Consider the following 15,200-nt stretch of genomic DNA (forward strand, 5'->3'; position numbering starts at 1 on the left):
AAAAGAAATGGAATCATGCACTGCACGATTCCCGTCCCAACTTGTCTTGTGAACTTAGGAAGATGGCCCTGTGGGCAACTCGGACGGGCGGCGTCACATCCGTGCCTCTAGCTGGGAATGAGTCCAGCTGTGGCAGCTTAGAGAGTCCTTAGAAGTCGAATTGTGAATGCTTCCCACTTGTAGCTTTGCGTTTTCACTCTTTTTTTACTAACTATACTTCACGAGGAAACTTTGTCATGAGTGGAAGACGCGAGTCGCTTGCCATATTGAGAAGCTACCCATAAGAGTTTCTGTGGTGGAATAGGTATTATTTATGAAGCTCTATCTAGCTCTGGAGGCGCCGAGCTTGGGGGGCGGCCCTCCTGTTCTCCCACTCTTAGAAGTGAGAGCGCCTACGAGGAAGAGAGGCCAGCACCAAACCGAGCCGTCCTCCTGGAGAAATTTGGGATTGAGAGGGGTCAAAGCGGCGCGCCTGCTTTCTGTGACCCGCTGTCGGCCACAGCACATTCCTGGGCGACCGCAGAGCATCCCGCCTGCTGCCGGGGGGCTCTGCCCCAGTCCCTCACCTCGTTGCCCAGAGAGTGGGGAACCCGAAGCTTCCCAAGAGAACCATTCTGCTCCCGCCATTAACTTTGTTAACAGCCGTAGTACCGTCATCCATCGAGGCAAAGGCACTTCCAGTTGGGACTTCCCTGGCAGTCCAGTGGTTAGGACTTCGCTCTTCCACTGCAGGGGGCATGGGTTTGATCCCTGGTCGGGGAACTAGGATCCCACACACGGTGTGGCGTGGCCAAAAAAAGCCTGGTTAGAAGATAACGTCCTTGTTTTATTTGCCACTGTTTGTGCTGAGTGCTTTTTATCTCTTACCTCACTTAATCCACACAGAGGTCTCACTAGGCAGCTACTGTATTTTACAGATAAGGTTAGATTAGCTCAGCGTTTCTCAGGTTCTCAGTCGGGCTGTTCCTGCCCCAGGGGATGATGCTCAGCAGTGTCTGGGGAAATCTGTGGTTGTCACACTGGGGGTGCTCTTGGCATCCAGTGGGTGGGGTCAGGGAGGCTGCTCCACACCCCCCAGTGCCTGGGACGGCCCCCCAGAGGTTGACCGGTCCCGGTGTCAGCAGCACCGAATGGGAGAGGCTGGATTGGATACACGTTTCCCAGTCCGTCTGGAGCGTTGCCGGTTCTCTGATCCTCGATTAATTCCTGGACCAGAGCCCAACCTGTGGAGAGTTGGGAATCACTGACCAACCCCCCTTTTTTCGTCCTCTTGTGTGCTATTTCTTTTTATTTATTTATTTATTTATTTATTTATTTATTTTGGCTGCGCCGGGTCTTAGTCGCGGCACGCAGGATCTTTAGTTGCGGCATGCGGACTTCTTAGTTGTGGCATGCATATGGGATCTAGTTCCCCAAGCAGGGATCCAACCCGGGCCCCCTGCATTGGGAGCGTGGAGTCTTACCCACTGGACCACCAGGGAAGTCCCATTGTGCGCTATGTCTTCAGTAACTGAGGCTAAGACACTCAGCACTAACATCTCAGGTGGAATTGCCTGCTGCTTCGGCTGGCGGGTGTAACCCAGGGTCCGTGGCTTCTCTGGGGAGGGGAGTGCCGTCAGGGTGCTGTAGAAGCAGGAGGAACCAGCTGGGCCCAGCCCCAGGGAGCCACGGGGAGTCAGGGCCCGAGGCCGGTCCCGCCCGAGTCCCTCGCCCTGACCCTGGCAAGGGCGCCCATTCTGGTTTTCCTCTCTTCCTCCCAAGGGATGCCCTACGGCAGCCGAGAGAACTCCCTCCTCTACTCCGAGATCCCCAGGAAGGTCCGGAAGGAAGCGCTGCTGCTCCTGTCCTGGAAGCAGATGCTGGATCACTTTCAGGTGAGCCGTGGGAGTCGGGCCCTCCCGGTGGGCAAGGCACAGCGGGCACACGGCAGCCCCTTCTTCAGCCTCACTCAGCTTCCTTGGGCCCTGCACCTACCCCACCCCCCGAGGGGGGTCCCAGCCCATCCCCTGCTTAACGGCAGCCCCTCGGAGAGGAGCGCCTGGCCCTGGACCCCTGTGCCACGCCTGCCCCCTCCCTTCGGTGCACACCCGAGCCCCAGTGTGTAGCTTGCGGTGACAGCTCCCGTCAGAAGCACCTCTTCCTCTTAAATGCCTCACCAACGGCGTGCAAGTGACTTGGGCCGAGACCCTTTTATAGAAATTTAGCTAATAATGGATGTCGCCCAAAGTCACCTCGCTTCCAGAGGGGGAGATGGCCGGTGAGCGGTGAGAGTGCTTTGTGCACTGGTGTATGTTAATTTATTTTTGATCGAAAATAAAATATGACAGTACGCAGAGGAGGGAACCCGTGCAGCCCCTCTCTCTTTTGCCTGTCTCCTGTCCCAAGCTGACCAACTCCTGTTTACGTGGCTTTCCTCGCAGCGTGGGGCTCATTTTGCTTTGGATTCTGCTCTTTAAAAATGCATTTCTGGGAATTCCCTGGCGGTCCAGTGGTTAGGACTCCGCGCTTCTACTGCAGGGGGCGCAGGTTCGATCCCTGGTCGGAGAACTAAGATCATGCATGCCACGCAGCGCAGCCAAAAAAAAAAAAAAAAATTAATAAATTAAAAAAATAAAAATAAAAATGTATTTCTTCCCTTTAACGTTCCTCTGAATTTCCACATCATCTTCAGAATTCTTCTTGGGGCAGCTGCATGGTGTCCACCATAGTTTACCTGCCTGCCCTGCCCAAGGTCAGGCGTTAGGGCGGTCAGGCGTGGAATCTGCCCCACCCCTACCCATGCCAAGAGCAGGAACGGCTGGTGGTGGGTGGCTTCAGCTCGAATGCTCTCGCAGGAAGGGGCTGTGACCAGGGAGGGAGGGCGGGGGTCTGTAGGGTGTAGGGTGGCCCTGGGGGCGGAGGAGACCCTCGTCTGTCTTAGAGCGATTTGGTGGGGGGTGAGGAGGTTGGAACTACGGGTGAGCCCCGCAGCCCTGCCAGTCTGTGCCGCTCTGTGGCCAGGGTGCTGGGGCCTCCAGCTGCTGATGCCGGTGTTCCGCCCCGCCCCCCCGGCCCCGCCCAATGTGTCCCCAGGCCACGCCCCACCATGGGGTCTACTCCCGGGAAGAGGAACTCCTGCGGGAGCGGAAGCGCCTGGGTGTTTTCGGCATCACCTCCTACGACTTCCACGGCGAGAGCGGCCTCTTCCTCTTCCAGGCCAGCAACAGTCTCTTTCACTGCCGGGACGGCGGCAAGAACGGCTTCATGGTGAGCCCCGCTCACTGGTGGGGGGGGCGGGGCAGGTGGCGGCCTCCTGACCCCCTGAGCTGGGTCTCTGTGTGTCCCCAGGTGTCCCCCATGAAGCCCCTGGAAATCAAGACCCAGTGTTCCGGGCCCCGGATGGACCCCAAGATCTGCCCCGCCGACCCCGCCTTCTTCTCCTTCATCAACAACAGCGACCTGTGGGTGGCCAACATCGAGACGGGCGAGGAGCAGCGGCTGACCTTCTGCCACAAGGGTGAGGCCGGGCGGAGGGCGCCGGGAGGAGGGCGGGGCGGACGGGAACCGCACCCCTGGTGTGGTCTGTCCTCACAGCCACCAGTCCAGCTTCTAGAAAGACTCCTGCCCCCGTCACTGTGCTCCCCGCCGGACCACCAGGCGCCTTCCCAGACCGTGATCTCACGGCCCCCCTCCCGTGGCTCCCCCTCTGGCCCCACAGAGAGTCCAGCTGCCTGGCTCAGGGTCTTCCTCCGCGTGAATCGCCCCGGCCACTGGGGCCTGGCCTCCACGCCGGACACTGGTGCGCCTCTGCTCCCCTCAGCCCCTCCTGCCTCCGCTCTCCTGTCCCCGCGCCATGCTTCCAGCCCAGAACTCACCAGAGCCAGCCTGCCCCTCAGGCCCCTGCTTGCCGACAGTGACATCATCACCTCTGTGCAGATGTATCTGTGGGACTGCATGGGTTGTGGCCTCCGACCCCAATCCCTGCCTCCTGTCCTGCCCCAAGGCCCTGGTGCCCTCTCACTAAACCTCACTGAGCTTCTCAGCCAGGGGCGACTGGGGTACTGGCCATGTGCCGAGACATTTTCAGCTGTCCCAGCGAGGTGAGGATGCTCCTGGCATCGAGTGGGTGCAGCCAGGGAGGCTGCTGCACACCCCACAGCACCCAGGACGCCCCCACAGAGAACGGTCCGGCCCCGATGTCAGCCGTGCCAGGGGAGAAGCCCTGCTCTAAACCTGCTCTGAATCATCTCTCGCCCGGCCCCCTCCCCCTCCAGGCTTGTCCAGTGTCCTTGACGACCCCAGATCCGCGGGTGTAGCCACCTTCGTCATCCAGGAAGAATTTGACCGCTTCACTGGCTACTGGTGGTGTCCCACAGCCTCCTGGGAGGGTAAGCGCCTTTCTGTTTTTAGAAACACTTCTGCAAACACTTCTTCTGTTAGCAGAAGCACAGTGTACATGCTAGTCTGCTCTTTGCTCTTTTCATTTAAGATAAACCTCAGCAACCTTCCCATCAACATCCGTGTCTCAGTCCTTTGAGGCTGCTGTGACAGAATACCACAGCCAGGGCGGCTTATAAACAGCAGACATTTATTTCTCACTGTTGCCAGGGCTGGGAGTCCAAATCCAAGGCAGATTCGGTGTCTGGTGAGGGCCTCTTCCTTGTTCATGGATGCTGTCGTATCACCCTGTCCTCACATGGTAAAGGGGCAGGGAGCTCTCTGGGGTTCCTTTTTATAAGGGCACTGATCCCCTTCATGAGGGCTCCACCCTCGTGACCTAATCACCTCCCAGTACATCACACTGGGGGGTAGGGTCTAACATTTGAGTTCTGTGGAGACACAGACATTCAGTCCATTGCAGTCAGCACCCAGAGAATCCTTTAACTGTGGATGTCCTGGGGGCATGGATGTACCACAGTTTAAGAAGCCCACACTCATGGGCACTTTGGTTGTTGCCAGTTTCCGATTTTGGTTTTGCTTTGGTGTTGTAAACAATACTGCAGCAAAATCTTCGTACATTTATCCTCGTGACCTCCTGGGAGTATGTTAATGGTCCTCAGCCAGGGGTGGTTCTGCCCCACCCCCCCACGCCCAGGGGACACTGGGCGGTGTCTGGGGACATCTGTGGTTGTCACGACTGGGGGTGCTCCTGGCATCGAGGGGGTGGGGGCCAGGGGTGCTGCTCCACACCCCACCCCAGGGTGGCCCCCCCGCAGAGAATGACCCGGCCCTAATGTCCACAGCGCAAAGTATCGAAAATCCTGCCTTAGAGAAAATTCCCAGCTGTAAGAAAGATGAATTGAAGCTACATGCATCTTAAATCTTGACGGATTTTGCCAACAAGTTAGAAAGAAGCCAGATCAGCAGGCCCCTTTGTATCTGTTTTTCTGTGCTGTGCGTGAGGCGAGGGTGTCTTATCTCCCCTGTTCAGTGGACCAAAGTCCGTTTCCTGAGCGCGGGGAGAGTCGTTTCTTGGGGTGCGTGAGTACCATCACACCCTCTGCTGCACGAGCAGGAGTGGGCCAGGCCTCCGCTGCGCATAGAGTCCTCCCTGGCCTTAGCGCCTCTGTGTGCGTCAGTGGGCGAGTGGCCACGCAAGCCAGGATCCTGGGGACCAGGCACTGGCCATCCACCGCCGCAGCCGAGTGCCACCTCATCTGTTAGTCACCCCTGCCTTTACGTCAAAATCGATTTGAAAAGAAAACTTCATGGTCCTACCATGAATAGAAGCTAGGCATGAAAACTGTGCAACGGAGAGAAACCAGCGCCGAACATTCTAGCCGGCACCCAGGAAAAGGGTGACTTGCCAGCGTCAGGCGCCTAAGGGCTGCTGGTACTGCCGAGATGGGGCCCAGATCGGCACGTTTCTGGGGAGGACGCCGCACGCGCTCCCCCTTCGTCTGGGCCGGGGTCTATCACCACCGCAGCGCTGTGTGTGCCTGTGGTCTGTGTCTCTGGGGAAAAGGGCTCCAGGTCAGGAGTCAGGGTCCTGGGTCAGGTCACTCAGCTTGTGACTCTGCGCGCCTGAAGCAGGTGACCATCCACCCTTCAACTTCCGGCCTGTAAAGTGAGGTCTCTCCCCCTCGGCCCTGTGGACACGGAGGCTGGGTCATTCTCTGTGGGGGGCCGTGGTGACTCAGTGTGTCACCTGAGTTGTGACGGCCACAGATGTCCCCAGACATTGCCACATGGCCCCTGGGGACACAGAATGGCCCCTGGTTGCCATCCACTGGTCTCAATGACATCAAGATCCTCTGCTATTCTTAACAGCTCAGAACCCCTCAGATAGAGCCCCTGAATGCTGAGGCCAAGGGACGTTTACCCCGCTTGCTGTAGCCCCGCTCATGGCATGCGCCCGTGGAGCTACACGACCTGGCAACCCAAGAGGGTCTTTCCTGGCCAGAAAACTCAGGGCCCCGGAACAACCCATGCCCCGTGGACAGACATAGAAGCCCTTAGCGCTGAGTCTGAGCTGCAGCACTTCCGCTGCCTCAGCCCTGTGACCGCCAGCGCCCCATAGAGCAGGTGTGGAGACCTGAAGGCAGGGTGGGCTTGGCCGAGGTCGGCGGGTGTCATTGGTCCGTCCTAGTGAGTCAGGTGAGGGTACAGGAAGCAGATGGGGACCCTTCTCAGCAGGCGAAAAAGGAACAGCCGTGGGCTCCGTCCCCTTGATGTTGGCATTGCCAGTCCCCACGCCCCTTGCTAGGCTGTCAGCTCCCGGTGATTCGCTTACTTCTCATGACAACTTTCACTGTACCCCTTCTTGAGCCCTGCCCCAAGTGCTAGTCTGCTCGGGCGGCCGTGACCACGTCCCACAGATGGGGCAGCTCAGATGTCACAGCCTGGAGGCTGGACGTCTGAGATGGAGGTGTCGGCAGGTTTGGCTTCTTCCGAGGCCTCTCTCCTCAGCTTGCAGACGGCTGCCATCTCCCCTTGTCCATACGTGGTCTTCCCTCTGTGTGTCTGTGTCCTAACCTCTTTCTATAGGAACAGCAGTCATACTGTATCAGGGCCACCCTCAGGGCCGCATTTTAACCAAATCACCTCTTTAAAGACCCCCATCTCCAAATACAGTCCCGATCTGAGGTCCAGGGGTTGAGACTTGAATGTAGGAATTGGGTGGGCGTGTGGTTCAGCCCGTAAGTCCCCAGGTGGCCATCTCCCTTGCCTTCCTGTGCTGGGAAGAGCTCCGTTCTTGCTCCGGTTTTACAGGGAAGGAAATCGAGGCCCCAGGAGGACATGTGACTGGCTTCAGGCCTAGTACACAGCAGAGCTGGGTTTCCAGCCCCAGGGACCATCCTTGTCTGGGCCCTGCCATGGTAGAGCAGAGTCCCCGTGTGGGCAGGGGGGTGTGGGGCGGCAGAGGCGACGCCCGGCACCCTCAGCAGCTGCCCTGCCCCCTCCCAGGTTCAGAAGGCTGCAAGACGCTGCGGATCCTGTACGAGGAAGTGGACGAGTCCGAGGTGGAGATCATTCACGTGCCCTCTCCCGCGCTAGAGGAGAGGAAGACGGACTCCTACCGGTACCCCAGGACAGGTGAGGGCCCAGGACAGGTGAGGGCCCAGGACACATGAGGGCGGCTCGGCGGTGGTCTGAAGCCTCACAGAACACGGTGAGGCACCAACCAGGATGGGCCCACAAGACCCAGACAGGGATGGACCCAGAGAAGCAGGCTGCACTCGAGAACAACAGCCAGGCCAGCGCCACCATCAGTGGTGACTGGTGTCCTGCCTCGGGGCCCAGGAGACAGTAGGAGCCCTGGGGAGGCAGTGGGAGGTGTGGGCCCCCTCCGGGGGCGCGTCAGACACTCACTGCCTTGTGAGAATACAGGGTTTGCCCAGAATACAGGAAAGTCCCAGAAATCTACCAATTCTTAAACGTGGTTCGAATCATTTAAAAGTACTTAGCGGGACTTCCCTGGCGGTCCAGTGGTTAAGACTCCACGCTTCCTCTGCAGGGGGCACGGGTTCAATCTCTGGTCGGGGAACTAAGATCCCACATGCCACACATGGCGCGGCCAATTAAAAAAAAAAAAAAAAAGACTTAGCCACACAAAATACGTGTGCAAGCCAGGTTCAGCATCTTCGGGACCTCCGTGGAAGCCTACAACAGACTCGTTCTTGCTAACTGTGGGCCATGCTATGCAGAGCCTTCCTAGGGAAACTTGCAGTCCCTGGTGTGAATGGGGAAGTCGGTCCTTCCCTTCCCCTGTTGCAGAGACGAGGAAACAGAAGCACCGAGACATTACCTGCTGAGCCATGGGGGCCAGAGTTGAGATCCGTCGTAGGAATAACAGGGGCCTGAACCAAATCCCACCCTGGAGGGCATGTCTCGGTCACCCCAGCCTATAGGCCACCTGCCTCCCGACAGCTGAAGACTGGCTGTGTTGCTGGGACATGGGCCACCTTTCTGCATCATTGGTGCTTTTGTTACGGGCGTGTGCTGTCTTTGCAGCCAGCATTCAAGCTCTCCAGTGGCAGGGAGGCATCTTCCTCGTGTTTGTGTCCCCCTCATGGCCCTCCCACCAGCCCAGGCCTGACCTATGTTCTTAAAGAGCAAAGTCGTTGCCACGTCACTGTCGGGACTGAGGTCCAGGCCCAAAGTCAGACTGTCCTACCTGGGGGACTTTGTGCCTGGGCCAGAGAGGGTGACGCACCTACAGAGAGACCTTTGGCCAGCTGGCGCCTTCCTCCCCTCCCCCCACGCCGGCTGTGTCACTGCCTGTGAGGATCACCCCCCCAGCCGCCGCCCCCAACACCTGCTCTCAGCCCTCTTGGTGACACCTGCCAGATCCACCTCGCTTTCGTTTCTGCAGGCAGCAAGAATCCCAAGATCGCTTTGAAACTGGCCGAGTTTCAGACCGACAGTCAGGGCAAGGTAAGAGGGGCCTGGGCGCCCGGGAGAAGCTTCTGGATGAAGAGAGGAGGGCCGGGGTGTGCGCTGGGAGACGGTCTGGAGGCCGCTCGCCCCCATTGCATGGCAGGTGCTTCTCTTGGCCAACTGAACCCGAAGAGGCTCTGCCCGGAGCCCCGGCTTCCGGGCTGGGCCCTGCTGCCCGTCACTCTGAACCTGGACTCCAAGACGGGAGTGGTGAGCCCGGCCCCACCTGCCTCCAGGTGGCCCCAAGGCGAGCGTGAGCTTTGAGCAGAGGCCCCGCAGGGGTTGGGCTGTGCAGGAGGGCGGTGGCTCGCAGAGCTTCCAGAACAGAGAGCTCAGAGGGGTGGGGAGCAGTTGCCTGGGGCACCCCGACCTCAGGCCAGGGGTGCCCCACCCCAGCCTCTGGGCAGCTCCTCACATATCACTTCACCGGCCCCATCAGTGTTCTGCATCCTTCCCTCTGTCAGCTGGTCATCGTCGCGGACAAGGGTCCTCATCACCCAGGGAGTCGTTCCTCAGGGCCCCACAGCCAGGAGGGCAGAGGAGGCTAGGGGGAGAAGGGCGGTAGGGATGCCCAGCCCCACGTGGGGATGTCAAAGGGCGACGCCCCTCGCTGCAGAGGTTGGAGCAGGCAGACGAGCCGGGAAGCCCCTGCGTATGTTTGCCGAAATGGCTTCTCGTGTAATGTTTCATAAAAAAAGCGTGAGATGAAATACACCTGTTTTCATGATTGGGGGGGATGGTTTTTGGTTTGGGCATGATTAGGCCCTAACCAAACCCCTTCTGCACTCTTGACCAGAACATTCCGGCAGGTTCTACAGGGATCTGTCCTAAGTGGCTTTGCCGAGCCCCCAGCTGTTGCAAATGGTTCCTGGCCCGGTCGGATGGGCAGGGTCCTGAGGCGGCCGTGGGTTTTGCCCACTGAACAGGCAGCTGGGGCAGGAGGGGGTTGGTGGCGAGCCTGGGTGTGGGCCGTGCTGAGCCCCTGCCCGCCTCTCTCCTTTCGCCCCTCCCGGGGAGACGCCCTGCCAGCCCCATGTCACCTCCAGGAAGCTGCAGCGGCCAGAGGCTGTGTCTTACCCAAGGCCACCCGGCTCTTCAGTGACACCCCAGGCCAGAGCCCTTGGTTTCCAGGCAACAGGCTGTCATAGCAAAGTACCACTGGGAGGTTTAAGCCACTGAAGTTCTTCATCTCCAGGTTCTGGAGGCTAAAGGTCCAAAATCAAGGTGTCCACAGGGCTGGCTCCTTCTGAGGCCTTGAGGGAAGATCTGTTCCGGGCAGCCCCCCTTGGCTTGGAGACAGCCGCCTGCTCCCTGTGTCTCGTCACAAGACGTTCTCTGCCTGTGTGGTGCCTCTGTCCCTTTTTATAAGGACACCCGTCCTGTTAGGTTGGGCCCCCCCCACCCACCCCAGTACGACCTCATCTGAACTAGTTACACCTGCGACCACCCCGTTTCCAAATAAGGCCCCCTTCTGAGGTACCAGGAGTTAGGGCTCCAACATGTGGAGCCGGGGGGGACACAGTGCCCCCCAACAGTGGCTGTCTCCTCCTGGGCAGCACATGGCCGGGCCGGACTGTGACCCGAGTCTGCTTTGCGTTTAGATTGTGTCCACACAAGAGAAGGAGCTGGTGCAGCCCTTCAGCTCGCTCTTCCCGAAGGCGGAGTACGTCGCCAGGGCCGGCTGGACGCGCGACGGCAAATAGTGAGTGTCTCCCTCACAAGGTAGAAGGTGTCCCTTCGCAGTCATTTTCTAACCCTTCTGCCCAAGTTGGGGCAGACACCTCTAAACCAGGGCCCCAAACCACCACCCGGGGGCCAAATCCAGCCCGCTGCCCGTTACCATACAGCCCACAAGCCAAGAATGGCTTGTCCGTTTTTCAGTGATGCAGGGGGAGATCCAAAGAAGAGTATTTTGGGGACTTCCCTGGTGGTACAGTGGTGAGGTCTCTGTGCTTCCACTGCAGGGGGTGCGGGTTCGATCCCTGGTCGGGGAACTAAGGTCCCACATGCCGCCCAGCACGACTTGGGGGGGAAAAAAAAAAGTTAAGAAACTGTCCACTTAGAGTAAAATATGAAACAAAGGATAAATAAAGGCTGAGGACTTGGCAGAAATCGGCCAAGTTTACAAATGATGTGAGGTGTTTTCAGAACAAGCTGGATTGCACGGTTCTGCCAGCACCCCCGTCTCCCCCTGAGCGGGCGTGCCGGCCAGGGACCCTTTGCGTGCTGCAGGGTCACCTGCTCAGGTGTCGGTGAGGTCGGCAAAGGAGGCGCCGTTCTGATCAAACACAAGTGTGGAAAGGGGGCCGTCGGGCCCTGGCTGGCCTCCGCTGGCCCCTGAGGTGCCGGCCCTCTCTCGTCTTGCCCCCCAGTGCCTGGGCCATGTTCCTGGACCGGCCGCAGCAGCGGCTCCAGCTCGTCCTCCTGCCCCCGGCCCTGTTCATCCCCACCACCGAGAACGAGGAGCAGCGGGCAGCCTTCGCCAGAGCCGTGCCCAGGAACGTCCAGCCGCACGTGGTGTACGAGGAGGTCACCGACGTGTGGATCAACGTAAGGGCGGGGGGGGTGTGCCCCGCCCGGGCCGGGGTCCCGCGTCCCCGCCCCCAGGTCCCCAGCTGGGCAGGGGCTGGCGATGTGGAGAAGCCAGCTCAGGAGGGAGAGTCGGTGGGGTCTGACCTCTAGCCAGGCTGTCGGAGCCTCCCCTTTCTCAAAGGGATGTGTGCCGCCCGCCCCCCCCAGCCCCCGCTTCTGACACGTCCTCTCTCTCTCTCTGCCCGGACAGGTTCACGACATCTTCTATCCCTTCCCCCAACCAGAGGGAGAGGACGAACTCTGCTTCATCCGCGCCAACGAGTGCAAGACCGGCTTCTGCCACTTGTACAAAGTCACCGCTGTTTTGAAGCCCCGCGGCTACGACTGGACCCAGCCCTTCAACCCCGGGGAAGGTGAGCAACCCTGACTAACACCTTGCTCATTGCCTGTGGTTCAAGCCTGTGGTTTGTTCCCTGGTCCCACCCCAGAGGGAGTGGGTGCCAATGACTAAGAGGCCGGCCTTTTCCCAACGCCATTCCTGGTCTGGCAGGGTTATCACAGCCAGCTCCCAGCTTATTCAGGCGGCAGTATTTATTGAGCACCGACCACATGCCAGGCCCTTTGCACACCAAGTCTGTGCTGTCTGGCTCTTTACAGGAAAAGCTGCCCCGCCCTAGGTGCGGGGGTATAACTGTAGGAAGAGAAAAGCAAAAACCTCTGCTCTGGTGGAGGAGGCAGGCATCATCCAAATACAGTGAAAAGAGGCCAGGAGGCCAGGGGCACAGCAGTGGATAACGTGCCACAGAGCAGAGACCGGGTGGAGGCGGAGGCAGCCACAACACAGCGCTCCAGGCCGAGGGACACCCCGTGCAAAGGCCCTGGGGCAGGGCAGGGCTGGGCCTGGCGTGTTGAAGGGACAGCCAGGAGGCCTGTGTGTCTGGAGCAGAGTGAGCGAGGGGGAGAGAGGGAGGAGGGGAGGGCAGGGAGGGGACGGGGCAGGTGGCGCAGGGCCTCGTGGGCCGCGGGGAGGACTAGGGCTTTTACCATTGACCTTCGGCCGGTTTAGAATGACTCTTGTGGCTGTTCATGGAGCAGAGCCTGAGGGAGGGGGGAGGTGACAAAGTCGGGGTCAGGCAGTGGGGCTGAGCTGACTCTGCGGTAGATCCAGGTGGGCCCGATTCTGGACGTACTTGACTGCCGAGCTGGCGCGGTAGATCGCACCGGGGTCTGAGAGGGAGAGCGGGACGGCGTGGACGTCTGAAAGGGTTTTGGAGTTCCAGTCTGAGACGGAAAGACTCTGAGGGGACAGTTTAGGAGAGAACTATTGAGTTGGGTTTTGGACGTGTTCAAGTTGAAGCTCCGTGCAGGTTCCGGGGACCAGGGTGGATCCGCGGTGGGAACGTGGGCGTCCTCACACACGGATGGCATCTCAGCCTGGGGACAGGCTGGGGCACCAAGGGCGGAGCCTGGGTAGGGAGGATGTGGTCTGAGTGCCAAGCCAGGGCTCTCCGAGCTTGGAGCAGGATCTCCCCGGCACTGCGGACATCAGGGCCGGGTCACTCTCTGGGGGGTGTCCCGGGCCCTGCGGGGTGTGGAGCAGCCTCCCTGCCGCCACCCACTCGATGCCAGGAGTGCCCCCGTCGTGACAACCACAGATGACCCCAGACACCACCCAGTGTCCCCTAGGTGTGGGACTGTCCTGGATGAGCCGCAGGGCTTCGAGGCCATGCCCGCTAAGGAGCCTGAGGCCGCCACAGTGTGGAGATGGTCACCCGAGGGAGGGGGTATCCGGGGGACTCAGGCACCGCAGGAGCCCGAGGGTCAGGAACAGACGAAGCCACAAGCTGCCGAGGCGTCTGGTGAGATGGGGACCAAGGAGTGACCACCGTCTGGGCGTTGTTGTCCTTCAGGGTTGAGCGCGGCCGTCACAGGCCAGCTGAGCCGTCTCAGAGATGCTCGTCAGCGTTTGCTTTTCTGTTTGTCTGGAAACCCCCTCGCCTTGGAGATTTCACTGGAGAAATCCTCATCCTCCCTCTTGAAATGGGCAGCCAGGAGCTCTCGTTCTGCCTGGTGGCTGTTGAGTGGAGCTCACGGCAGGTGCCCCTAGGGGACCCCTACCTTTGAGGTGGGCCCTGCTGGTTTCCCCTCCGCCCTGTGGCGCCCCGACTGCATCCTCTCCACCGCCCTGCCTCAAGGCCTCCGCCTGCTGCAGGCGACTGAACGGTCCAGAAGGCGAGGCCGAAGGGGTGGGTTCCTTAAGGGCGTCCCGGCCGAGTGGGAGGGCGGTCAGGAGGCTGAGGGACCCGGTCAGGAGGAGTGTGTCCAGGTGACACACCTGGGTAGGTGGCTCCCCAGCAAGGGGCCGGGAAGGGAGGAGGGAGGGGCCTGGCATGGTCGGCGGGACCCTCTGGGCCGTGAGCAGCGTGGGCTTGAGCCCGGAAGACGACTGAGGACAGTCAGAGCGAGTGGGAGCAAGGCAGGGGAACCCGCAGGTTGAGCCATCGCCCAGGCCTCCTGGGGGCAGCAGGAGAATTGAGGGCACAGAGACTGTGGACTGGGGGCAGGCGTGTCGGCAGGGCCAGCCCCAGAGGAGGCCTGTGCGACTGGGCTCCCTGCCTGGGCCCAGCAGAGTGGGTGTCAGCAAAGGCGTGAGTGGGCAGGAAGTGGCGCATCCGGCCCCCGGTGAGTGAGGGGCGGAGGAACAGCCCTCCCTCCCGGGTCTTCTTGTGACAAGTCACTCGGCCCAGGTCTCTGCACTGGAAGTTCCTGACTGTGCAGCCCTGTGGGTCTGTGCGGGGACATCTGTCCCTCCCTAGGTGACGTTGGCAGTAGTTTGCTTCAGATCCAAGAGGATAGAAAACAATTTTAGGGACTTCCCTGGTGGCGCAGTGGTTAAGAATCTGCCTGCCAATGCAGGGGACATGGGTTCGAGCCCTGGTCCGGGAAGATCCCACATGCTGCGGAGCAGCTAAATCCGTGCGCCACAACTACTGAGCCCGCGCACCTACAGCGCATGCTCCGCAACAAAGAGAAGCCACCGCAGTGAGAAGCCCGCGCACCGCAACGAAGAGTAGCCCCTGCTCGCCGCAACTAGAGAAAGCCCATGTGCAGCAACAAAGACCCAACGTAGCCAATAAATAAATATTTTTTAAAAAAGAAAGAAAGAAAACAATTTTACCCAGCGCTCATAAACTGTCTTAATAATTTCTAATACGTGGCAAGACACATTCCGTATTGTTATTTACCTGGTAAAAATTCAAAAGCGAGACCTACCCACCAAAAAACCTCCTGTAACTCCACTGAGTCTTTGCTCAGCCCCAGAGTTTATCAGGATCTGGTTCCCAACATGTCCTAAGCGGTCACAGGTCCAGGGCATGGAAGACCTACCCACCAAAAAACCTCCTGTAACTCCACTGAGCCTTTGCTCAGCCCCAGAGTTTAATCAAGATCTGGTTATGTGGCCTAAGCGGTCACAGGTCCAGGGCATGGAAGGTGGCGGTTTGACCTGCAGGATTCTAAAATTGGGTGCTTTTTTTTTTTTTGGCTGCATGGCATACGGGATCTTAGTTCCCAAACCAGCCACTGAACCCGCGCCGCCTGCAGAGGAAGCGCGGAGTCTTTACCACTGGACCACCAGGGAAGTCCTGGAAATTGGGTGCTTTTGATAAAAATGCAGATCCCTGGTTTTTCTGGGGAAATGCTGGCGCCCCATCCACATGGTAGGAACCTCGCACCTCGCTCCCTGGGCCGTGGTGTGGCGGGTCCCTGTACCATCCCTGGGGCCCAGCCGGTGTACCCGCCTGTCACCT

The 15,200-nt window shown here is 59.5% G+C and overlaps 1 protein-coding gene across 3 annotated transcripts in view; it reads left to right on the plus strand.

Annotated features, from left to right (window-relative positions):
• Positions 1-15,200, plus strand: part of DPP9 (dipeptidyl peptidase 9) — a 40,832-nt gene that overhangs the window by 11,652 nt on the left and 13,980 nt on the right. For all 3 annotated transcript variants that reach the window (XR_009700882.1, XM_061190691.1, XM_061190692.1), the window contains exons 5-13: positions 1,762-1,874; positions 3,073-3,246; positions 3,328-3,496; positions 4,254-4,367; positions 7,387-7,515; positions 8,795-8,856; positions 10,461-10,561; positions 11,232-11,409; positions 11,642-11,804. Coding sequence is in view for 2 of the 3 variants with exons in the window: in XM_061190691.1 (XP_061046674.1) it covers positions 1,762-1,874; positions 3,073-3,246; positions 3,328-3,496; positions 4,254-4,367; positions 7,387-7,515; positions 8,795-8,856; positions 10,461-10,561; positions 11,232-11,409; positions 11,642-11,804 (1,203 nt within the window). In the remaining variant the exon portion in view is untranslated. The remainder of the gene's footprint in view (positions 1-1,761; positions 1,875-3,072; positions 3,247-3,327; positions 3,497-4,253; positions 4,368-7,386; positions 7,516-8,794; positions 8,857-10,460; positions 10,562-11,231; positions 11,410-11,641; positions 11,805-15,200) is intronic.

Source organism: Eubalaena glacialis, chromosome 4, assembly GCF_028564815.1.
Source record: "Eubalaena glacialis isolate mEubGla1 chromosome 4, mEubGla1.1.hap2.+ XY, whole genome shotgun sequence".
Lineage (NCBI taxonomy): Eukaryota > Metazoa > Chordata > Mammalia > Artiodactyla > Balaenidae > Eubalaena > Eubalaena glacialis.